Raw genomic sequence first — 25,318 nt, forward strand, 5'->3', positions numbered from 1 at the left:
GTGAATACGCTGTTTTAGTTACGCGTCCCGCGTGGCATCTGACTTAATTTATTGATTTGGGACACTCGCAACTGGCCAAAAACTTTTGACACTCCGTTGACCACACACACACACACACACACTCGCTTACACACACACACAACTTAAATGTGATTTGTGTAATTTCCGCAAAATGCTGCAAAGCAAACCCAGCCGATTGGCGATTAGAACTTACGACCTGCTGCTGCTGCTGCTGTTATCCAAAAAACTACGCGATTGCCGAACTGGCTTTACCTGTATAATTTTACTCAATTCCCAAAATGCTTTCAGCTTCGTGTGTGTGTTTATCCAAGTGGGCAAAGCCACCAACTTCAACCATTTTAATTATAACTTTCAATTATCGCGCTGTGCAGCTGCTGGCCAAAGCAACCGAGCGAGTTTATCGACAATTTATTTATTGTTTCAATTGCAGCTAAGCTTTGTTTAGCACCATAAATTTCGAGTCAAATGTTTCGATTGCTAGAGCACTCTTAATTCTAATATTTATTAACAGCATTCTATAGTTATTTTATTTTGTTGACACTGACCTCTGGGATTCCACAAAATTGCTTGCTGTATTTTTGTTTATTTTATATATTTTTCGGTTCATTTATTTCAACAAAATGTTGTTTTCATTTAGTAGCATTATAAACAATATATCTTCTTTATATATTTAAAGTAAAAACCTTCGATTAAAAAGTTTTTATTAATTGTATTTGTTAGTTATTTGTTTTTTCTGGATTTAAGTATATATTTTCTTTATTTTGTGTGTTCATTTATTTTAATAAAGTGTTTTGTTATGAGATTTTTATTAATTAGCACTCCTCAATAAAACTTTTTTTGCTCTTCATATTGTGTTTGTTTAACAAAATCTGTCAAGTAGAAATTTAACTTTGTCTGTGTTGTTAGAAAAACCAATCTGGTATATTTTGTATTCAATGGTATATTTTGAATGTAGTCTCACTACCAATATACCAAATATAGCAATTGGTATATTTTTTTGTTTGTTTTGTGGTATATTTTAAAACTATTTTGTTTTAATTCAATATGGGTAGCGGGTATTTCATGGTGAAGCACATTCACTGTAGCTTTACTCCTTTTTACTTTAAAACACTTTCACTTATAAAATTTAATTTACTTTTATTTTTAGGTCTTTCCATTTTTGTTGGGTTTTAAGCTTATGTTCAGGAAAAAAACATGATGTTAATTATTCTTTTTCTTAACAAAAAAAAAAATACTTTTTGTCTTTGTATTCTATGAACTTAAACTCTCTCGATTGCAACCATTCAAATTGTATTACATCTTGCACCTAATTTATTGATTTTATAGAACATATTGGCAGCTTTAGAGTTTTATTTAAATCGATTTAATATTATTATTTTTTGGAATTTATATTAGTATTTATTTAATTTGCCAAAAAAAGTCGCTTGTGTCCGATACACAATCTAAATTTGTCGAACATTCTTTTACTCTAAACTCTACTTAACTTTATTGTGTTCAATATATACCAACAAAATGGATAAACTTGGGGCAAGAAGATATAAGAGAGAGAGAAGGAAGAGGAGGCCATCATGTGAGACATTTTGAGGGCAGTTTTTACTGCTTAGCCAAAGTTTGGCCACTATCAAAATCAACCAACTAATATGTCTTTCATATAATTTATGTGTGTGAGCCGCATAAAAACCAAAGTCTACACCCGGACAACGTACGACGAACGCGGCCGTAAACAAGTCAAGTGACAACAACAACAACAACAACAACATAGAGTAGGAGGAATTAGAGTAGGAGATGTGAAGTTTGAGCTTGAGCTTGTGGCGGCATTGCAAGAAAACTTTCTTTAGTTGGCACACAAGGCACGTACGCTTGTGGATACAATATGTCATAGTGGCCTCCCAGCCTCTCTCTCCCTCTCTCTCCCTCTCTCTTTCTCTCCCCATGTGAGAGTGGTCTGCTCTACGTGGTCGTGGTCGTGGTCTAGCTTCTGGAGGTGCTCCCGTGGTGCAGAAACCCACAGGAGAACACTTCAAGTAACATGTGTCATTCGCGTCTCTCTCTCTCTCTGTGTCTCTGTCTCTTTCTCTCTATGTTGCACTACGACTTGCGAGTTGCGACTTGCGAGTTGCGAATTGTGGCCAAGTGCGCCGCACAACTTGTGGCCAAGTTCGCTTGCTGTATTTTGGTATTTTCCAAGCCGGACTCTTGCGGCGCCTCGTTGACAGCCACTCCTCTGGCATTGGCCTGAAGTGAGCCGCATAAATTGTTGCATTCCGTGCCTGCCAACCAAAAGCTAAAAGCTGAAAGCCAAGGCCAACCAATTCAGCTCAACTCAACTCAACTCAAGTCAAGTCAACCCAAACTGAACTTAACTCAACTGGCCCGCTGTGAGAGTCTCGTGTAGTCCTCGTGTTATAGGCCTCTACTTATATTGCCTCAGCACCAGCTTCCGCTTACTTCTTTGTGTTGTAGTGTGTGTGTTTATGTTTGTATGGGGTTGTGTAGCATGCAAATCCTTAAACAATCACTTCAACTTTGGGTCACACTTGCTGCTTCATTTGGTTTGGGTTCAGCTAAGCTGGCAAATTAAATAAGCTCTATGAAACTTATATTTTTGTGCAGTCTCAGACTTGCCCTCACCTTTTTCAGTTCCTTAATATCTAAACTAATTACATTGCAATTTTTGTGATTGTTTAACTATTTGCTTTTCTTTACAACTGTTTGATGCATAAAGAGTATTACTATATTTGCAAACATGAAAGTATCAATCTTGGCGATGACTAAGTTCATTAATAAACAATTAAATACATCGAAAAGATATGACATAATGCTTTCATTTGCTAGCTCAAGATTCAATTAACTTACGATATTAGCGATAAGATAAACTATCGGTTCGTAAATGTTGCTAACATAATTATGTTAAGCATCTGTATAAAATGATTTTGAACAGAGTTTGAACGAACAGCAACTATAACTTAAATTATGATAGCAATTTAATTACGCACCATGCATGTAACATATATACCAAACCAAATGCTGGTAATCTTCTATATGTAAAATGATTTATTTATGCAATAAGAAAATGAATTATTTCAATTTAGAATTCCGAATCCTATTTGAGTGAAGACTGCAATCTAAAATTCAAATAAATTTCAAAGCTTGCTGGTGTTCACAAAATATTATATCCTTTATTAGTTATCGTACTCAAACTCCTAAGGAAGCAAAAATTGAGCTTTGTTCTCCAAATGTTTAAAGCAAGCTATAGATCCATCTGATGCCAGAACCTGCAGTATCTTTTAAGATATGATTTTTGCATATCTGTGCTGTTTATAACATATTTGAACAGAAATATTTCAATTTCCAATAATATTTCACATTAAAATAATTAATTATTTTAGTGCACTATACAGTTCTTTTTTGCACACAAACATAGTAATTTATCGACTAAAAAAATAAATATTATGAAGGTATTTTTTAAGAATTATTTCTATTCTAAATTTCGGGTTTCTTGTGTTCTTTAAGAAACACAACAAACAGCATAGAAAATATACAAAATACTCATTTTGTCGGCATTTGTGATTCGTTTTAGTTAAAATGTAATTTAAAAAAGGTAAAAAAATGTTATATTTCAAAATATAGAATATGAAAACAATTAGTGTTAAATTTTGTGAATATATTATATTATATGTTGTGATTATTATTAATATTATTTTCAATATGATTAATATATAAAATAATTTACAAGCTCAGTTTCAGTATCAAACTTTGACTTAGTTGTTTGTTCAATGTCATTTGATTTAGTTATACTCGCACTTTATTTAAAGTAAGATTTTTAGATAAAATGATGGAGAGGACATTAGTATTACAATTGTTTATTTCAGTATACAAATACAGCACTGTCTTGCTTTTATGCACAGTGGGTAACGGGTATCTCACAGTCGAGCATACTCGTCTGAAGCTCTTTTGTGTTTCTATGTTCACTTGCATTTGATTTAGTTTTATTTTAGACTAAACTATAGAGATGACATTAGAATTAAAATTGATATTTCAGTAGTTGCTTTAAAGAATAAACAACTCATTTAAAGATATTGTAGAACGTTTTTACTATAGTATATTCAATTGGGGCTCTACTTCAGTGGAGTCAGTGCCAATCCCTTGAATGGAATGAGAAATGACAACTTCGGCTGCCCAGCAGAATGCTAAGTGAGGAAACAAGTGGAGTGGGATTGAAGAAGGGCGGAAATGGAGTTCTTTGGGTGGCAGCAGCACATCGCAGTTTTGTGGTGGTGCTGGGCAAAGTTGTCAATACAAGTTGCGATAAGCCACTCAACGCCTTGTGGCACCGCCGCACAATCAATGCACCACTGACCAGCTGACGAATTTGCCGCGCGGCACATTAATGCGGCTAATGGTCAAAGTTTTATGCCTGGCTTCAGCTTTATAATGTGCAACACTTGAGGCATTCGCGCCCAAAGTGCCACACAGCAGTTGGCAGTGAAAGAGAGAGAGAGAGAGAGAGAGAGAGAGAGAGAGAGAGAGAGAGAGAGAGAGAGAGAGAGAGAGAGGGAGAAAGAGGGAGTAAGGCAACATGCCTCGCTTTAATACGCATTTCATTTAAAGTGCGACAAGCGTTTGCCAAGCTGTTATAAAAGTGTGCTACAAGCCACAAGCATTGAAGAGCGAGGCGAAAGAGAGAGTGTGAGAGGACATTCGAAAAGTGAAGAGAAACTCGAGTGTGAGTGAGGAAGTCTAAGAGAGACACAGAGCGAGAGAGAGAGCAAGTGCGAGAGCGAGAGAGCAAGCGAGTCGCTTATCAGGCAAAGGACCAATGTTGACAATGCTGACCTGTCCAAGGCGCAACAGCAACAGCGCCCCAAAGTCTGTCAAGCCCAAGGGAAATGGGTGTGTGTGTGTGTCTCTTCATCTATGTGCGACTGTGTGTGTGTATGTGTGTGTTGCTAATAGCGGCATCTTGAAAGAGCAAAGGCAAGCGCCCAAACGACACGAATTTCGAAAGGCTTTTTCGAGTCGTCGTCACTCGTGGCAATCGAGGCATCGAGGCATCGAGGAGCAGCATTCGGCTCGGCTGCTGTCGGTTGTCGGTGGTCGGCTGTCGGCTGAGGCAGCTCTTGTCGGTTAGTTGGCCAGACTGATTCGACAGTTGGTTATGAAATCTGAACGTGTTCGCACGTGCCGCACGGAGCACGCAGCAGCAGCCAACCAGCCATTAAAATCAAAATCAAGCAAACATCACAAACTCTCTCTCTCAGTCTCTCCCACAACCACAACAACAACAACAACAAAATTCAGCAAACAAAAAACAAAAAAAAAACAATAAACTCGAACAACATTAATCAAAATTGAAAACCAATAACCGAAAAATAAATACTTTGACTAACCAAAAAAATTCTCAAAATCAAAACCAATAAAATAACAAAACCAAAATATATATACTCAAAAGTGTTTCGACAAACAAATTTCTGTGTGATTTCAAAATTATCAATTTCTGCAGTTTCCAGTTTCTCAGTTTCATCGAAAACTCAAATCGCAAATCAAGAATCAACTTCGAATATCAACTCCATCACGCTGCGTGCAATGTTTTTTTGTTGTCTTAATACAATCAATCTAGTATATTATTCAAAATAAACCGTCGGCAATTAAACATACTTTTTTTTATCGTGTTTGGTTGAGGTTTTTTTTTTGTTTTTGTTTTTTTTTTTTGCTTCAATATATATATATTGATAAGTGTAAATGTGCATATAATTTATATAAATATTGAAATAATAAGCCGCAAAAGAAATAGAATAAAAAATCTAAAAAGTAAAATTGAAATTGAAATTGTCCGCGACTCAAAAGTGCGAAAAGCGAAAGCGAAAGGCAAAAGGAAACAAAGTTTGAGAAAAGAGATCAATGCAAACTCGAGTAAAATTCCAAAGCGCGCAATGTAAGTATTCAAAAGTGTTAACAATTTATTTTTACTATGCTAAATGAAACACCACTTAAGCGAATGAAAATTTCCTTGAATGAACTGTGACAGTGTTTTTTTTGGCAGAGTGCTTAATTATTTTGAAGTGAGTTATTTAAATTTTTGCACAAGAGTGTGTCGAAAGTTGTGCGAAGCACTTGCTAATGTGTTGAAGTGTGTTCTCTTCTCTTGTATTTGCTTAAAGTTAAGTAATGTATGCTAATGCTTCTATGCGAAGTACAAGAAGAAACAAGAAGCAAGAAGCGATGTCAAAGAAGTTTATTTCAGTTGGAGAGTGTGGGTTAGGAAATAGATGCGTAGACAGAAACAAATAGTCAATATCGATAAGCAGGGAGGGGCAAATAAATCTCCAAGCGGGAATGTTCTTAATATGGCTTTTAGTTGCTTTCCTTGTTTCCCAGTTGTTGTTTCAGTTGTTGTTGTTGATGCTGCGTTGCTTCGTTGCTGCTTCGTGGCTCTGACAGTTGTGCCATGTGCTTAAGTTAATTATTATCAATTAATAGCTAATCACGATAAATGTGCATGAAAACGGGGCCAGCGAATGGGGATTAAGTGTGTGTGCGGCGGGGGAGGGCGGCGAATGGAGAAGGAAATGGCGTTGGGCGGATGGCAACTGTAATTGAGTAAGAGTAGGTGGAGGTGGAGGGGGCAAGGAATGTGAGGAGGTTTATGTGGTGCTCGCTGGCACGCAACAAATGGCCATGACAGCAATAGGACATGGTGTCCCGCCAGCATATATCCTGTTGATTTGTCACACGCGGCGTATGAGCGACGTCATGCCTTTGCCTGTGCCTTTGCCTGTGCCTTTGCCTTGGCTTGGCCTGGCAATTAAAAACGCGCATACGCACAGTGCGACGCACGAATATGAATGACAGAAAGCAACAAAATAGAACACCATCAAAAAAAAAAAGATGCAAACAATTCGAATCAGCAGCATCAGCATCAACTTGGGCGCGTAACAAGTGATTGTATGTATGTGTTACGACATCAACAGAGTGTTGTGTCAACTCCATCAGTTATCATTTTTGTCAGCTGCAAAGTCAGACACTTTCATTTGATTAGCATACACAAAACACACTTTGTTTTCAACTTAAATTAAAAATGACTTTAGTGCGCTTTTCGAGCTGCGTCAACTGCAAAGCATTTGCTAGGGCTCCATCAATTTCGAATCCAAACAAAACGAAAAAAGCAAGAATTATTTCCTCAAAGATAAAGACAAAGATCTAGCTTAATTAACAGGTGACAAGGCAAGCGACAATGGCAAAGATTTCCGTGGTGCGTATCCAGCGCGAGCTGGTCAAATTGCTGCAGAGCGAGGAAGTTCGTCAGGGTTGGATCAAAATCGAGCTGGTCAACGGAAGCTGGACCGAATTGCGTGCTGAGATAATTGGTCCTAAGGACACGCCCTACGAGGGCGGCCGGTTTGCGCTGGAGATCAAAGTACCGGATGACTATCCGTTTGAGCCGCCAAAAGTCCGTTTCACTACATGTATTTGGCATCCGAATATATCGTACGTATCTGGCATGATCTGTCAGGACAAACTGAAGTTCAGTTGGTCAGCGGCGATAACATTGCGCACAACATCGCTATCGCTGCAGGCGCTGCTATCTACTCCCGAGCCGAACGAGCCACAGAACATTGTGGCGTCCACGCAGTATAAGGAAAAGCATGATTTATTTATTGTCACGGCAAAGCATTGGACTGCAGCCTATGCCGGGGGTTCTTTCAGTTCTGGCGACTGCGATGCCAAGATCCAGCGCATCAAAGATATAGGTGTCGATGAGAAAGTGGCGCGCACTGTACTCTCCATACATAACTGGGTTGTGCCGTCATTAGATCTCTTTCGCTACATAAAAAATATACAAAGTATAGTATTCACTCACGTAACCTAATCCAAATAATATGTGACATTTACCTACTTCCATTTGTTATTCAGTTTTCTTCTTGTAACATTTTCAAATAAGTGTTTTTTGAATTTTGCAAAATTGAATTTCAACGAACTCACTTATTGCAGATAACTAGCTTTAAATATCTTCTTCAGAAAACACAAAACTTATAATGTTGCATAACCAAATATAACAATAACATGTGTTCATTGCCTTGGTGTTAGAAAATTGCAAGAACTTTGATTGATTTGGACGGAAGAAACTTTTATCAATAAATTTATTTGGTAGAAGTTTGATTCAGTTGCAAAAAAGAAACTATCAACAATAAATTGAAATGCTTTAAAATATATTCTAGAATTACTCTATGCTTATAATTAAAATCAGTAGTCATCACATTAAATTAAGAATATTGTAGCTTAATATCACTGTATTGCGTGTTGACAAGACTTGATATTTTTGTTTAACTTCGATGCTGCAAGAGGTATTCAGCAATATCCAAATTCAACAGTTTGTCACTATATTCAATTTAAAATTAATTAATTAATAACGTGTCGTATACTTGATGCGGCTGTTTTGCTCGGCTGCATGTGCAATAAGAACCAAAATCAAAACTTTGGTTTTACATTATTTCACTTTCATTTTTTTCTTCTATTTAAAATTCTTTCATCAAAGTAAATAATTGTACATTACGTACAAGGCGCCGTATACTTGATATTGTTATTCCGCTGTGCAGCTACAAAAAATATTCTATAATAACAAAAATGAATAGTTTGTTTTTCTATTTATTGTATTACACATTCACCAAAATAAATAATTTTGTATCGCTCGCAGACGCTGCGTATACTCAATTTTTTTTTGTATTTGCTCTGCAGCTATATTGATAATTGAACAGTATTAAAAAATCAACAGTTTGTCATAACATTATTTAATTAGAGCTGAAAACTATTCTTCAAATTACATATTCTTGTTTTACACGCTAACATCACGTATACTTGATATTGTTATACATTTGTGAAACTGCAAAAAAAAAAACAAACAAAAATAACAATTAGTCTTATGTTGATAGGGGAAATTTTAGAATATTCGAGTCATATTTAAAATGTATCAATTAAAACATGGCGTATACTTGATCCGGCTGTTTCGCTCAGCTGCATATTCAACAATAACCCACATCAACAGTTGGGTTTACATTGTTACACTTTTCTAATTTCCTTTTATTTAAAGTTCTTTCATCAGAGTAAATTATTTTGCATTGCGCTCTAACATGGCGTATACTTTATATATTTATTCTGTAGGAAATATTCAAAACTAACGAATATTAGTTTGTTAATACATTAATTTGAGAAATACTAGAAATTATTATTTTTTTAATGATGAAATTGAATATTTGAAATTAATATACAAAATTTTGTCGTATACTTGATAAATTGGTTTTCCGCTTAAAAATCAATTGGAAGTGGACCTCGATAATTGCTTTTAAGCTGTGCTGCCGCAGAAAGTCCTTTAATAAAACAAGTTAAATGCTGCGTTAAGATTTCCCTTCACTGTGTGAGTTTTAAGCTGCATTTGCAGCTGCAGCTGCAGCTGTTGAGTTGTTGTGCGGTCCATGTGCATAACATTTAATTAACTAATTGATTATAAACTTTGTCAGCGCTCTGCTCTGCTCTGACTGTCTCCGCTGACAGACGTACTGATTGCATTGGAGACTGCAGCTGAAGCTGAGATGATTCCCTTGCAGATACAGATGCAGCTATAGATACAGATACAGATACATTTACAGCTTCAGTCTTTGGGGAATCAAGCGAGCAAAGGGAAACGAAAGACCGACGAACGTTTGGCATTGGTAAAACAAATAACAAAAAACAAAAAAACAAAAAAATGAAAAAGAAAAACAGAGGAAAAACCTGAAAACAATCGCCCTGCGTTCGCTCAGTCCTTGCGTCAATAAAGGACATTTTATTATTTTTGCTCGACTGTTTGCAACGTTCGTCGTTTCGCTGCTGCTGCTGCTGCTGCCCAGTTCCGTTCGTAAGTCCCTTTGCCATCCAGTTTGCCACTCTCCCAGTTTTCTTTTCTTTCGTTGCTGCTGTTTTTTTTTTTATCGTTTCACTTACAAAGCGTGGCGCATTTTACGCTGATTGCGCGCTCTCGCAAACATTTTGCTTTTGGCTGCTGCTGCTGCTCCTGAGGCTGAGACTGAAGCTGAAGCTGCTGGGACTCCCCGCCAGGGGACCCGGATCGCATTGTGTGCTCGTATCTGTCGCTGTCTCCGGGTCCAGCCTCAGTCTGAGCCTTTGTTTTCCAGCCCAAGCACACACACAGAAGGACGTAGTCAATGTGGCTGCTGGTTGCTCTGTCTATAACTGGATACGATTCGATAACATTGAGTTTATTGTTACTTCCTTTTGCAATTATCCTTGTTAGTCAGCGGAGTCAAATAGCCCCCCAAACTATCATCATCATATCTCTCTCGCTTTTACTTGTTTTTCTACTTTTATTTTCTTTTCTTGCTCCTCCTCGACAATAATCATCATCGTCGTCATCATCGTGAGAGCAGCAACAGCAACGTTGTCATCGTTGATTGTGTTTTGTTTTTAGCATTAGATTGGTTTCGCCTTTTTGCCCTTTTCTCCCTCCCCCCCCGCGGCTACTTCGCTTCTGCTTCGCCTTTTTGCCTTTGTGCCCACCAAATTAGTTAACGGCAAATCTCTCGCTCGCATTTGTCGCAGCGCCATTTGACCCAAATAGTTTAATGACAATAGGTGCTCCATTAATCAGCAGTGGGTCTTCTTCATCCTAAGTCCTCCCCCCACTCATCCACTCTTCCACTTTCGATTCGCCGACTCCTGCGGTTTACGATCTCTTCTCAATTGCTCAGCCACTGTATAAAATTGCCCTAATGGCGTTTTTGTCGCGCTTTCATTCCCATTACTTACTTTATTTACACCCAAATGCCGTTCAACTGTAATTGTCCTTGTTGTTGCTATTGCTGTTGCTGTTGTTGCTGTTGAGCTTTAAAAATTATATTTATTTTGCTATGCTTGCGTTTTATCACACATCGTCAAATAAGAGTATATAATGCTTAAAGATTATATACTCAAGTTGTTGTGGTTGCATTTGCTATTTCATATTAAACTTTTGTTGCAAATAATACATTATTTGCCTAATCAGACGAGCTGTTTTTAGCTGAAACTTTTTGCTATGTCTGTCATCCACTGTGACTGAATTTGTTTAAAATGAAACTGATTGTGTAAAACGACATTTTAAAATAGATTTTCTCTGCAAAAAAACTCAGATAAATTAAAGAACAACTTTTATACAAATTATACGTCCAAGTGTCATAATCAGTAATATTACGATTGTTTATATGTATAATACTATAAGTTCATTAATTGCCTTTATTTTAACTATATTTAAACGAGCGAGAGAAAGAGAGAGAGAGAGAGAGAGAAGTCGTGTTCTTACGTTGATCTTTAACAGTTCCAATCGATATTTCGATAAACATTTTCATAGTGTTAATTATTAGTTATTCTACATTTAGCATTTTAAACTCTGATTTGGTATTTTTTAAATAAAAAATAGGTTTGGCAACAAGTAATAATAATTAGTTTAAGTTGTATTTTTACATTGCTGAAACTTAATCATTGAGTTTTAGCAATACAAATATACAACTCACAATTAGTCTAAACTGTTAGCTATAAAAAAAACTATTTACCATTTGTCATTAGAAGTAAAGCAACAATATATTAATCAACTGAGAATCATAACCATATAATTTATATAATATATTTTTCCAATATTTACCTTTCATAGTTATTTTTTTTTGCATGCTTGGTAGTTATTTTAAAATATATTTAGTTCAAATGTTATAGAGTCTCTCAAGAAGTTTTATATTAAATGGATAATTTTCTTAAATTTACCTTTTAATTGTAAAGTAATTTATAAAAATAATTTATGTATATTGAATAACTAAGCAAAATGAATAAAAATAGTATTAGGCAGAAGCATTTAGCGACTACTCTTGAGATCACATAAGAAATGAGAATGCTGATGATTATGTTCGTGGAAATTGTGTGTGTGTAATTGAGTAAGTAATTATGATTTGGCTGCGGCCAAATGAATTTCTGTGGAAAATCCATTGGAATTAGAGATACTCCATACAACTGTCAACACACACACAAACACAAAAAGAAAGTGAAATAAGTGGAACAACAAAGCGATAAGCTCGCAATTCTAAATAGCAGCAACAAAGGCAACAAAAGAGAGAAAGAAATAAACAAATACAGCTAAAGCGTAACTTTTAAGCGAGCACAGCGAAGATGTAGACGAAGAGTGTGGGAGAAAGTGACGAAGAAAAAGCATAAGAGAGAAAGAGAGAGAGAGTGAGGAAAATGTAGCATACGCTGTGGCTGTGGCTGGCAATGTTTAATTAAAAGCGTGAGAAAAATGCAACACTCAAGAGCCAAGCTGCAAAATAGTCGTGTGGTTGGTCGCTGGAACAACTGCAAGCTGAAGCTGAGCCGGAGACTGCGAAGCGAGGCGAAGCGAAGTGAAGAGAAGTGAAGTGACCATGGACGTTTTTGCAAGTTGCAACCTCCGACGCGCATTTTGCCAATCTCCGTGCTTGCCATTGCCATTTCCATTCGCTGGCTAAAGCTAAAGCCAAAGCCAAAACCAAATTAAATTAATTAAATTGCAAGAAAATCTGCGCTGAAGCACGTGGAAAACTCGTTGTCGTCTTCAACGTTGTCCAAATGAAATCAGCAGAGTGAAGTCAAATTAAGTAAAACTTGGCTTAGCTTAGGCAACAACCTCAACAACAACAACAACAACAGCAGCAGTGGGAAGAACAAGAACAATTTAAGCGAGGGCAGCAAATGCGTTTCTCTTGCTTTCGCTTTTGCTTTCCTTTTGGTTTTGGCTTTCAGTTTTTGTTCTTGTTTTTGCTTTTACACGATGTGCCCATTGAATTTCGGCATTAAAAGGTGTGATAGTTTAGTAGCTCCGTTTAAATGCAGCATAATACGTATGTGTGAAAATAACGACTTTAAATGTGCTACAAAGATTTCTATAAAGCAAGCTATGCACTTTTATTTTTCTCTTAAAAATAATCACGTATAATAAAATATATTTGATAATGATTTATTTTTACTTGATTTATTTTTTATGTACATATATATTTCTATTTATATATATAATATATATATATTTTTTACTAGTTATTAGAATTTACAATAATGAACTTTATTAAACTCACTTTTCGCAAAATTCTAAAAATTTTCGATAGCTGCTATTTCATTGAGCAGCCAAAACGTTGTGCAATTGCAAAAAGAAACAATAGAAAAACACAACAAATCTAAAAATGTTTTTGCTTGTCTCTTATCTCTATGTTTTAATTTACAAAAACAATGTGCAAGCGATCAACTAACAAAAAAGAATATGTAGTTATGCTTTCGGACTCACTGCTATTTCAAAGTTCACAGCTGTATGTTGTCATATTTTATGAACCTCTTTATTTAATTTTTTATAAATTTTAGATATAATTAAAATGAACACTAACACAATGACTAAAGCACTGGCTGCAAACGCCTTCAGCCTAAACCTCTTTATAATAATCAAATTTTGTTCTAATAAAATAGTTAACTAGTTGTTCTAATAAGTTAGTTCAAATCTGCCATCTACTTTGAGCTAAACCTTTTAAAAAGTGCACGTATTAATAACTGATGTGCAATTAATTTTACAGGGTATATTAAAGTCGCTCTTCGCTTTCATCAGCTGTGTTGAATTTGCTGCTGTTATTGTTGTTGTTTTTGCTTTGCACTTTTACAGTGTAGCGCCTTTTGCGTTCTTCACGCGGTTGCCAAAGCATTGCACTTGACTTGAAGCACAACTGTGTTTTTTTTTTTCGTTTTCTACCTTTTTCGACTGCCCACATCGTGCTTATTCGCTCTAACTCCCACTCCCACTCCCAATCCTTCTCTCGCTTAGTTATATTGCTCGTTGAGTCGCTTGCATTTTTTGCAATTAGCGGAATTGTTTCACATTTGCTTCACACCCAGCTTTGGTCCACACAGCTCACAGCTGAAACTGAACTGAAGTTGCTGTTCGCCTGCAGTTTATCTGCGGTTGTCATTGCATTACTTCGCTTTGCTTCTCCCTCTTCTTGGTTTGTCGCTCGGTTGAGTTTATCTGTAAAACTTGCCACTTCGTCGCTGTCAACTGTCGCTTTCTCTTTCTCTGTGTGTGTGTCCAGCATTTTGGCGCCCAAGGGAAGTGTGCTAAATCTTTTAAAATACATCTAAAAACCGCGCTGCGAACACACACATACACACGTACACACACATGGACAAACAAGCGCACACAAAGACAACAGCTTTATGCACTTTACTTGGAAATACTCGTATGTTGTTTCCCTTCTCTCCCTCCCTCTCTCTCTCTCTCTGTCGTTTTAAAGAACTTTTGCAGAGCAACTATCTATACGTTCCAGCTGTTTTCAAGCTGTGCTCCTCTAACTCTCTCTTCTCTCCTCTCTCCTCTCGGTTTGTCGTTGTCGTTGTCGTTGTGGTGCACTCATGTGCATTTTAGTGGTAACCCAGTTTTCGTTTTAGGTGCTTAAAAGGTTTCCCCTCCCCATTCCATTTGAATGTTGTTTGCCTTTGTGTGTGTGTGTTGAAGGTGTGGCTGCAGCTGCAAAGAGTGGACGACAGATAATAGATCTCTGGCAGCGAACAGTTTTAAATCGCCGCCGCACAAAAATTTACTTACATAAGCTCATTTTCAGCAATTCAGTTAGTTAAAAGACATAAAACTAAGACCCAAACAAAAAAAAAGGCAGAGGCAAAGACAGTCATTTAGTTTGGCAGACAGACAACAACAGTTTCCTGGCCAGAAATGACATCCTCAACCTCATTGAGAGTCGCAAGATGCTGCGACTGCGACTGCGACTGAGACTGAGATGGCGGCTCATCCTGCTTCCTTTCAGCTCAAACGAGTTATGCGCATTTGCCCGCGAGCCGAGAGATTTGCGTTGCTCAGTTTGTGTATATTTTTTTTTCTTTATATTTTCTTGTGCTGTTGTTTGGCTTCCTTCGGTTTTCTTTTCCACCATTCGTTTCGGGTTGCCTTCTTTTTGGTTTCCGTGGCACGCAGAAGAAATTTGCAGTCGAAATCCAGGTAAAGGCAAAAAAATACTGAGAAAGAAAAGCACCTCAAGGCGTACGTCATTTTGTTTACATAAAATCAGCCAAGTGGAGACAAGTGCTGAAAGATGTCGATTGGGAGGTGCCACACACACAGAGAGAGAGAGAGAGAGAGAGAGAGAGAGAGAGGGCGTGGCAGGGAGAATAAGAGGAAGAGGATGGTAACATAAGCGTGGCAAAGATGTAAATGGAAATGGAGACTCAGGCGATGGCTAAAAGAATCTTGGCAACATTACGGCATAACATTTGCATAATTATTATTGTCAGAATGCGTGTGTGTGTGTGTGTGTATGTGCATATGTGTGCGTGGCAATGTTTATATATATATTTTTCTTTTGGTGAGCAACATTTTGCATTTAATTTGCATTTAAACTGAGACAACCAGCTGATAAGTGCCAACAATTTTCAGCCTGATGACGTTCTAGGAAACCCAAACTCAAACTCAAGCTTAAACTTAAACCCAAAACCCACCCGAAAAAAGAAAAAGCGTCAAAGAAACCTGATTAAGTTAAACAACTTAAAGTCTAGGAAATGTTTGAAGCAAACAAGCATCTAATCAAGTCATTTTATAATCTTGACTGTAGCTACAAATTTGCTTATTAAGTGAAACATTTCTGGAAATATTTTAGAATTCATATTGCGTATGACACCTTCGGAATATATTTCATAAACATTTCCGCAAATATGTTTAAATATATTTTGTATTAGGAAAAACTTTTTTTTTAAATATTTTAGGTACAACTTTTCATGAATTATTTTAAGTAAAACACCTTTAAAATATTTTTAAAATACATTTGGAATTATGTTAAACATTTTTGGAAATATATATTTTTAGTTCATATCAAACATTTAGGAAGTTCTGAAAATTAAAGTATAAAGTGTAGTTTTACCAATTAATTTTGTTACTCCATTTACAGTTTCTAAAAGTGTTTTTAAAGTTTTAATTTAACAGTTTCTTAAAATGTATTTAAAGTTAAGTGAAATCGTTCAACAATTTGATAAATCAGTTTCTGTAACTGAGTTTCAAGAAAATTCACAATCAGTTGATCTCTTATTCAGCTCAAATATTTGAAAAAGAAACAAATATTGAGTGAAGTAATTTTCTGATTAATTTTATTCAAATATGTATCATAAAATTCCTTCATAGGTATTTTCTGAAAGTCTTTCTAAAATTGTTTAAATTGTTTGCTTAACTAACTTCATTTTCGTCTCTTTAAATGTAATCAATCAGTGCGTTGTTTATTTATTTATTTTCTGCACACTCTGCAGTTATTTTGATAACTTTATTGCAGTTGGCAATTCGGTTATTTGTAGCTCCGGAATGCTGTTTATAGTGCTGAGAGTGCTTTAAGGCTTATATTCGAGCCATAAAAATGTGCTTCAAGAATTATTCATTTCTTGCTGACGCTTCGAAACTTGAATTGAGAACTCTTTATTTTTTTTTTTAGTCGTTTTTATTTTGCAATTGGCAACAATGAATGTGTAGCTTGCGGAGTCCGGGCAACATGTCAATCTTGAATGCTGAGTGGACGGTCAAAAAAAAAAATTTCCATAAAAAAAAGATGCGAAAACGAAAGAAGAAAAACAGTTGCAAGCAGCATCAGCGGCATCAAATGAGCGCCAGCTGTGTCGCAGCAGCAGGTCCTTGGAACTAGGAATGAGCAAGTGAGTGAGTGAGTGAGTTTAGAGTGAGGCGCCTAGGCGGCAGATAGGGACAACGACTCAAAGCCAGAAACGAAAACGAAAACGAAAACCAGAAGCAGAACCGAAAACCAGAAGCAGAACCGAAAAAAACCCAGAAGAGGAGGCAGAGGCTGAAAAACGGCAGAGCAAACATAAATGACAATGCATGCCACATTTTTCGCAACGGCACAAAAATTCCAATTAAGTAGCAGCTGTTGGTAACTCGCTTTGAAAATTGAACAGCGACGCAATGGCAGGAAGACAGGAAAACCAAACGAAAACCAAACCAAATCAGAAAGCGAACCAAAAAAAAAAAGAAAATAAAAAACGAAAACGAAAAATGAGAGAAATGCGGAACGAGATGAAAAGCAATGCCGAAATGTGAGTTCTCTGACTTCTTTCGCCTTGCTGCTTCTGCTGCCTCTCGTTGAAATGAAAATCAATGTCACTTTGTGTTTGGAGCAACGCTGACAAGTCAAGCTTCTGTTTCTTCCCCCTTGGCCAACTCTTTCTGCAGGCTAGCTAGCCCATCTCAACGGGACCAACTCGAACCATGTGCGATGCCATGTGCAAGGGTCAAGATTTTGACCACAACAAAGATGCGAGCTGGGCAGGCATAAAAGTCACTAACATACGCTCTCTCTCTCTCTCTCTCTCTCTCTCTCTCTCTCTCTCTCTCTTTCTGTTTAGCTACCCCTCTCGCTTACACTGTTTTTACGCTTCTTTGCTTGACAATTGGCCAGGACATGAGCACCAAAAAATTATATAAGACAAACATGTTTCGTATACCTTACTTAAGTGCTGCACACTGAGCGTATGCTTGTCCCTATGTGTGTGTATGTGTCTGTGTTTTGGTGCCTGTGTGTAGGAAAGTGTGCGCTTGTGTTTTCACCCAGCGAACCAAGAAAACTCGAACAATAATACCAAGTAATAAGAAGAGAAAATATACAGAAACCATTTTTAAATACATATTTCTGAGTTTCAACTACTTTTATGTTTATTAGATTATATATATTTATTGAAATATTTATTAGAAAACGTGCAGTGATATTTGCTGTAGTCTGTCTTTGAAAATAAGAAGAAGGAAGGAAGTAAGAATTCTACAGTCTTGTGTGCTCGACTGTGAGTTAGCCGCAACCCATTTTTCATAAGATCATACTCTACAAAAATATCAAAAATATACTGCAAACAAAATCTAAAACATACCGAAGGCTATATTTGGTATATCCATATTGTGGTACATTAGTGTGCAAAATATACCAGATTGTTGTGTATAATACAGCATTTAACCCCAATGTGTTTATTTAGTATTTTAAAGGAGAAAAATATATATTTATAAAATTATTTTTTATATAAATTTTAACTTAAAAGTAAAGTCCATAGTATACGAACTTAAAGCAACTTTAGCTTTAAGATTTGTTGTTCTTATAAATATATAAAGTATTTAGAAAGGAAAGTTGGTGAAATATATTATAAAATTCAAATGAATTGGATGGCTGAAACATATTTGAACACGCCTATTCGACTCTTTTAAAATACAAAATTCAAGGATTGTATATGAAAATATTTCAAGTTGCAAGTATTTCGTGCAATGAGAATTAGGTAAAGTAATTTTATAATTGCTCTTCATTCATTCATTCATTTTCTTCTTTTAATTAATAAACTGTTGCTCACTAAATTGTTTGTGAATGTATAATTGGTGTGTTGGGTTGCGCAGCTTTACCTCTATGTGCTTGTGTGCTCTTAACTTAAAATCCGTAAATGGTTTTCAAGGTTCAAAACCATTTTAAAAGCAGCTCCAAATTACTTACAAGTCTGCCAAGATTAAAGTTAAAACAAGTCTGGCAAAAAACGCAAACACAGAGAAGGAGGAAGGGAAAAGTTTATACTTAGTCATTCGCTTCGTTCGCCTAATCGTTGCTTTGAATAACTTTTTTTTATTGCGGCTTGTTGTTGCCGCCAATTGTGGCAAATTGTTTTGCATCCCCAAGAACATGACAATCGAGCAAACTTTCGGCATGTCGCATGTTAATATGAGCATGATGCGAATTATTTCCTTAAGCGCACATCAATTTTCAATCAGTTTTGTAATATCATGCCACACACACACACACACACACGCACACATTGACGATTTTATAATTGGTCGACGCCTCCCCAAAAAGAAGCTTGCTACAATTTACAGGGTATTCAAATGTTTCCAGTAGCAGCAGCAACAGTGGCAATAAAACGAGAGCCAAAACACATAAAACAGTTCAGCGAATTTGAGAATGTGAGTGTCTCAGTGCGTATGTATATGTGTGAGTGTATGGGTGTGAGAGAGTGTGTGTGAGGCAAGCTAACAATCAAATCCCAGATGCCGGGCGAACAAGACGAAAAGGCTCACAGAACGTCGACGTGTCGACAAACCACAATTCTGCCGCTTGGCGCCCTTCATTTAATACGCAGGCACACACACACATACATAAGCAGTTACACACAGACACACACGCACACACTCGCACACTTGTTGAAATATAATAAAAATTTGATGTGCTTAAAATATTTCATAAGGCAGACGCAAACAATGGGCAAACAACGCAATACGCACACACGCATGTAAAAGAAGACACACACACACATACACATAGCAAACACATACACTGTTACACACCTATACGCATAAGCTTCGACGTAAACGTTAAATAAAAGAAACGTTGGATACTTGCAAATAAGTTAACAAAAAAACAAAAAAAAAAAGAAACAACGTGAAATAAAACCAAACTGAAAATGTGAAACGAAATAAAATTTATTTAAATACATTTACTTGCAACGGCTTTTGCTGTTTGTATTGGTGTTGTTGTTGTTGTTGTTATCTATTGTCTAAAGTACAATCGAAATGATTCGCGGAGTGTTAGAGCAACAATAATTTAAAAAATAAAACTCGTAAAAATGCAAATAAAATAAAAATTCAACAGGAAATAAATCAAAATACCAAACGCAAGCATGAAATATGCAAACAAAAAACATGGAATAAAGCTGGCAATAAACATTTGAAAATGTTGCCATGTTTTGTTCCATTTTTCATAGACTCGCATTTCGTTGTGGTCATTTTAGCATTTGTTTGCTTGCAAATATTATTGCGAGAGTGCAAAAATAATCTCCACATAGTGGCACGTTAGTAATAGAATTATTTGCATTGCGGCCAAACTGAAAATGCTGTAAAAAAAACTATTCATACACAACTATTTTTTTGTGCAACAAAAGTATGATACGCACTAAAAGTACAATTGGTTAAAAAACAAGTAAAAAATTGAGTTTACTTAATATTTCATAGGATATTTTATAGTGACTTATTTTTATTATTATTTTTAAATTGCTAAAATAATAATACTTTTAATTACTTCAAGTTGATAGTTGATTTTATTATAAGTATATTTTTCAAGAATTTAAAATTTACAAATTTACAAATATATTTGATTCCACCACAAATATTTTTAAATGAAATCCAAGAAATATTTGGTGCGAGAAAACCTTTAAATAAAGTAATTAAAGTATTGTATTTAAATACTTTTCCGATGAACACTTTTTGTAGATCAAATTAGAGTGCCAAGAATATATTATAGACAGAATTTTATGTACTTTTAATGTAGTTTACTTTCAAGTCACTCATTTAGTTAACTTATTATTCAAATAAAATCGTTAAATTCCACTGTATATATTTTTTAGTGATACAAATTTAAACATATTACCACAAATACTTTTACGATGAACGCTTTCGGGAATTAAAATTAGACTGCTGGAATTATTTAAGAGTGAATATGATACACATTTAATAAAAGGCATTTTCAACTCACTCATTTCGAGTAATAAAATTAGACTGCTAAAAATGTTTAAGACAGAATTAGATTCACATTTTATATAAGATATTCTATAGACACTCATTTTGGAAAATACAATCTGACTAGGGTATATTTATAGTCACTTATTTTGAGGAATTAAATTAGGCTACTGGAAATTGATTCACATTTAATAAAGCGTATTTCCAAGACACTCAATTTGAAAAATAAAATATGAAAAACAGATTTTAATTGACTTTTAATAATCACTCATTTTGGGAAATTAAATTAGACTTCTGGAATTTGATGTAGGGTATTTAATAGTCACTCATTTTGGTTAATTTTCCCCTTAAAGATGTAATGAACATAATAATATTAATAATTCAGCTGGTTTCGTTTCGTTGGGCATTTTTTATTGGCATTCTTTCGCCAGGTATTTATGACAACGACGAAAACTTCATAAAGGACATTCGACTAATCAAGACAAGGTGTTTTTTATTAAGCCACCTGTCGTTATTGCCTCAGACCCTTCTCCTGAGTCCCTTCTCCTGAATCCCTTATCCTCAGCAATGACAATGGCATTGGCAACGAGCAAAAATATTCGCGTGTGGCAACATTTGGCAAACATTTGCGCTAATTTGTCGTCGTCAAGCACGAAACGGGGCCAAAAATTCCTGCCCAGCCAAAGGGACACTTAGGGTCGATTAAGACAGCACACTGAGTGACGGGGGCCGCGAGGGGGTGGGGTGAACTGTTTGCAGAGGGGGAATGGGGGCAGTTTTAAGCTTTGAGTTATGAGTTATGAGTGGAGTACCGTGAGCTAAATGCATAAATCTCAAGAGCTCGGCTCTATAGTCGGGAAGTGCGTGCCGTCGATTGCCGAGATAAACTAACTGTTCAGCTGTGGTGGGGTGGAGTGTGCGGTGGGGGGAGGGGTAAGCGAGGGGATTACAACTGCTAATTGTTTGCTGTTTGTTTTTGCTGACAATTCATTTGAAGCCCCTTCCCAAATTCCAAATTCCGTGCAGCAAACAAAAGTGTCACGCAAATGTTTTTCGTTTTCTCTTTTATTTTTTGTTGCTTCGCACAGCCTCAAAAACAGATCTGCGAGCGTCGATTGCGATAGCGATTGTGATTCCGAGATTCGCGATTACGTTTGCGATTGCGCGAGAGTTGCCAATTAATTAATTAGCCCACTTTCACTTTGGGGCGTGGCCGGGGGGAGGGCGTGATTTATGGCTAAACTAACTGCTGACTGCCAGCCAAAAAAAAAGCCACGAAAAAAACATAATGAAATAAATAAAATGTGAGCTCAACTCTCAACACGCAAAAATGACATTGTTATTGTCGCGTTTTTCATGACATTAGCATGGAATTTGTTGACGAGTTCAAAGCTCAACAGCCCGAGTCTGCAGCCCACACACACACAGTCTCAGTCCACACACACACACACACACACACACACTCACACATTTCATTCATTTCACTCTTGCAAATGACGCTAATTAGCGCGGCCTACAAAGAACGTGACTCGTCCTGCCATCTGGCTTAAAAATACCAAAAGGACATTCGCATGTAGTCATCAACAAACTTTAATCTAGAAAACTATGTTTTTAACCCTGCACTTAAATTGACTCATGTGTAGATTAATAACTGAATTTAGTTCTCAATAGAAAAGAGATAAAACAAAGATGCACTCTTTTTTTGCTTTCAGCTTATTTTATTTAAAAAGTTTATTTCAAAATAATTCATTTTTAACTGAATTTTACTGGCAACCAAGAAGAGATAACTTAACTTTTTTATGTTTTCGCATATTTTATTTAAAAATTGTATTCATGTGTATAATGTGTATATTAATAACTGAATATTATTAACGATAAGAAATATATTAAAAATCTATTATGTTTATTTATAACCGAATTTAACTTGCAGCACAAACTATGTTAGATAACTTTTTATTTTATTTAAAAATTTATTTTAATATAACATACTCTAACTGCAAAAATAATGTATTATTCTATTCTGGAAAGTTTAAGTGCCGAAAAAATGTAAATTTTAATGATGGATTTTTTTATTTTTTCCTTTAGCTTATTCTGGCAACAATAACCTGAAGATTTGCACACCAATGACCACACATACTTACAAACATACACAGAGACATTTTTTGATGGTTGACAAGTTTTGAGTTAGGTCATTTTGATTGCAGCTAAGCTGAGTATATAACTAAATATAGTATATTTGTATACTATGTATTTATGTGGCGTGTGTGCGCATCATTTGGGCATCATTATCAGAGAGAGAGAGAGAGAGATGGAGTGACTTGGAGAGTGGTTGTGAAAGCGTCTTTAAAGTATTTTCAGCACTGTTACTAAAAATACTTACACAACAAATGGGCCGCCAACAAAACAAACAAACACACACACACACACACACACATACACACAATGGAAACCAACGCAGTTTGTGTGGGTTAGGTTTGCGGGGGATGGAACGCCCCAAAAAGCAACAATACAACAAAATAAACAAAAGCTCTGCACTGCCATTGTTAGCTTAAGACACACTAAGAACATTCATAAATTTTTTTTTTTTGTTTTTTATTTAGCATTGCGTATACGTAATTTATTTTGAGAAGACGCCTGGCAAAAAATATGCGATATAAAAAAAAGCTCTGCATACTTTGCGGGGCGCACAAGCGTGCCAAAGAGACGACAGCCAAAACAGCCACATAAACAAAGCGAAAATGAAAAACAGAAAATGAAACCAGCACACGTAAACGCCTTTTGTCGCCTAAACACGACTAGCAGATACCCTAGAAACGAATAGAGTGTGTCTTTGTGTTTGTAGCAAAGTTGAAATTTCAATTTCATCTGGACTTGCTCGACAAAATATGATGGCCACTTTCTTATGCTTGCGGATGGCAGCCAAACGATAAATAAATAAGGCAAAAGCGCAGAAACGTATGAATAATAATAATAGCCCAAAATTGGTTTGAGCTTATTTTGGCACAAGTGAAACGAAATGAAATTAGCTTTAAGTTCTGATGACTTTCGTCGTGGCCGAGGAGAAGAAGAGAAGCCCTCTAGGCTAGAGCCTGACTCTCTGATACAGTTGGCCGACAATTTGTCAATTGACGCGCAGCCAGGCGCTGAAGCTGCTTCCGCACGGCTGACTGTGAATAGCGGCGGGGACGGGAGCGGGGTGCGGGGTCGGTAGTCGGTGAACAGTAAGTTGCATAGAATTTTGTTGCAATGAACAAACGACGAAGCGACCATCGACCTTCTGCTCTACTATAGCGAACATAAGTATAAGTATATACTATAGCGACAGAGAGAGAGAGTTTTGGTCGGACTTGGTGGTCCTCGCTTTTGCCATGTTGCGGACGGGTCTTTATCGCTTTTTGAAATCATCTGGCTGGAATAAATACATTTCAGCATCAAGTTGCTTGCCTGCTTTCGTTGCCTTCGCCATCAAATTGCTCGACCATTAGCTTGGGCCAACTAATGCACTTGGCTTTAGATCTCCTTCGCTCTCTTTCCTCCTTCTGAGTTGAAGTGTATGTCGGCAGCTGCTGCGTGTAATAAGTGACTTTCCTGAGCTTTCTCTCTCTCTCTCTCCTTCTATGCAAATAATCCACGAGCGACTGCAGGCACATTGATATATTGACTCTGGCAATAACATCAAAGTCTCTGCCTTAGAACTAAATCTTTGTATTAACAGCATAAATTATGTTGACTTAAGTTCTGCCCAGCAAATCGCATGCGGGCAAAAGGCATCGAGTTGAGCGCAAAACCCTTTACGTTCGAAACGTTCAAATTGAAAACTGAGAACTGAGAACTGAAACTGAATGTGAAACCTAATGACGCATTTGATTGGCTCGTCCGGGGAAACACCACTAAAAATAGACTTTGCGACAGCTCCATGCGATTAGTCTTTATTAGATGCTTGGCTGATTCCCTTAACTCAACTCAAATAACTCGATTACAGAGCATGCAAATCGATATCGATAGCAACCCCAATGGCATCAGTTTGTTTTTTGTTTTTTTTTTCGCTTACCACATTCCTCTTTCAAATCTGTCTTCGCCGCTTCCGTCGCTGGTCAAAGCGAACAAGCTGAATTACATTGTTTAAGTAAAGGTCATGCTGGCTAATGTTCCATAAGCTAAAATAAACTCAAACTCAAAAGCATATTGATTTTGAAATAAATTATGAGCGAAAGTTCATTGGGTTATGTCTTCAATCTGGCATTTCAAAACGAATTACAAGAGTTTAAACTGCAAGTTTTGGGGCAATTGAAGTGAATATAGTTATAATCAGATATAAATTTTAGAAATGTTTTAAGAAATCGTTTTGAATGGCAAAAACAAATGCTGAAGATGGATATAGTTGTTTTGCTCTTCAATCTATATATTTTGTATTTACACTCTTTGGTATTTGATATGGTATATTTTTTAATGTAGTAGTAGATCGATGTACCAAATATAGTAATTGATGTATTTTAATAGTTTGTAGGTATATTAATTTAGTATATAATTTGGAAGTACAATCTGGTGTATGGTGTCGTATATGGTATTTTTTGAATGTAATAGTATAGTGGTGTCCCAAATGTATTAATATTTGTATCAGTATAATATATTTTATGTATACTAATTATGGTATATATGGTTAAATTATTATTTTAAAAGCTTTACTGAGTCAACTACTTAATAAATCTAAAAAAATATATACCAAATATA

General features: G+C 36.2%; 2 protein-coding genes across 7 annotated transcripts in view; both read left to right on the plus strand.

Annotated features, from left to right (window-relative positions):
- The first annotated feature begins 5,161 nt into the window (after positions 1-5,161).
- Positions 5,162-25,318, plus strand: part of LOC133848988 (dopamine D2-like receptor) — a 78,455-nt gene continuing 58,298 nt past the window's right edge. For all 6 annotated transcript variants that reach the window (XM_062284772.1, XM_062284776.1, XM_062284777.1 and 3 more), the window contains exon 1: positions 5,162-5,956. The gene's annotated coding sequence lies outside the window, so the exon portion shown is untranslated. The remainder of the gene's footprint in view (positions 5,957-25,318) is intronic.
- Positions 7,109-7,906, plus strand: LOC133848994 (ubiquitin-conjugating enzyme E2-22 kDa-like). Its single transcript, XM_062284795.1, has one exon. The coding sequence runs from the start codon at positions 7,256-7,258 to the stop codon at positions 7,889-7,891; it is 636 nt and encodes a 211-aa protein (XP_062140779.1). The 5' UTR covers positions 7,109-7,255; the 3' UTR covers positions 7,892-7,906.

The sequence above is a fragment of the Drosophila sulfurigaster genome, chromosome X (assembly GCF_023558435.1).
Source record: "Drosophila sulfurigaster albostrigata strain 15112-1811.04 chromosome X, ASM2355843v2, whole genome shotgun sequence".
Lineage (NCBI taxonomy): Eukaryota > Metazoa > Arthropoda > Insecta > Diptera > Drosophilidae > Drosophila > Drosophila sulfurigaster.

Excerpts from the sequence above, each read along its gene's own strand:
- LOC133848994 (XM_062284795.1), top strand. The coding sequence starts at position 7,256 with ATGGCAAAGATTTCCGTGGTGCGTATCCAGCGCGAGCTGGTCAAATTG.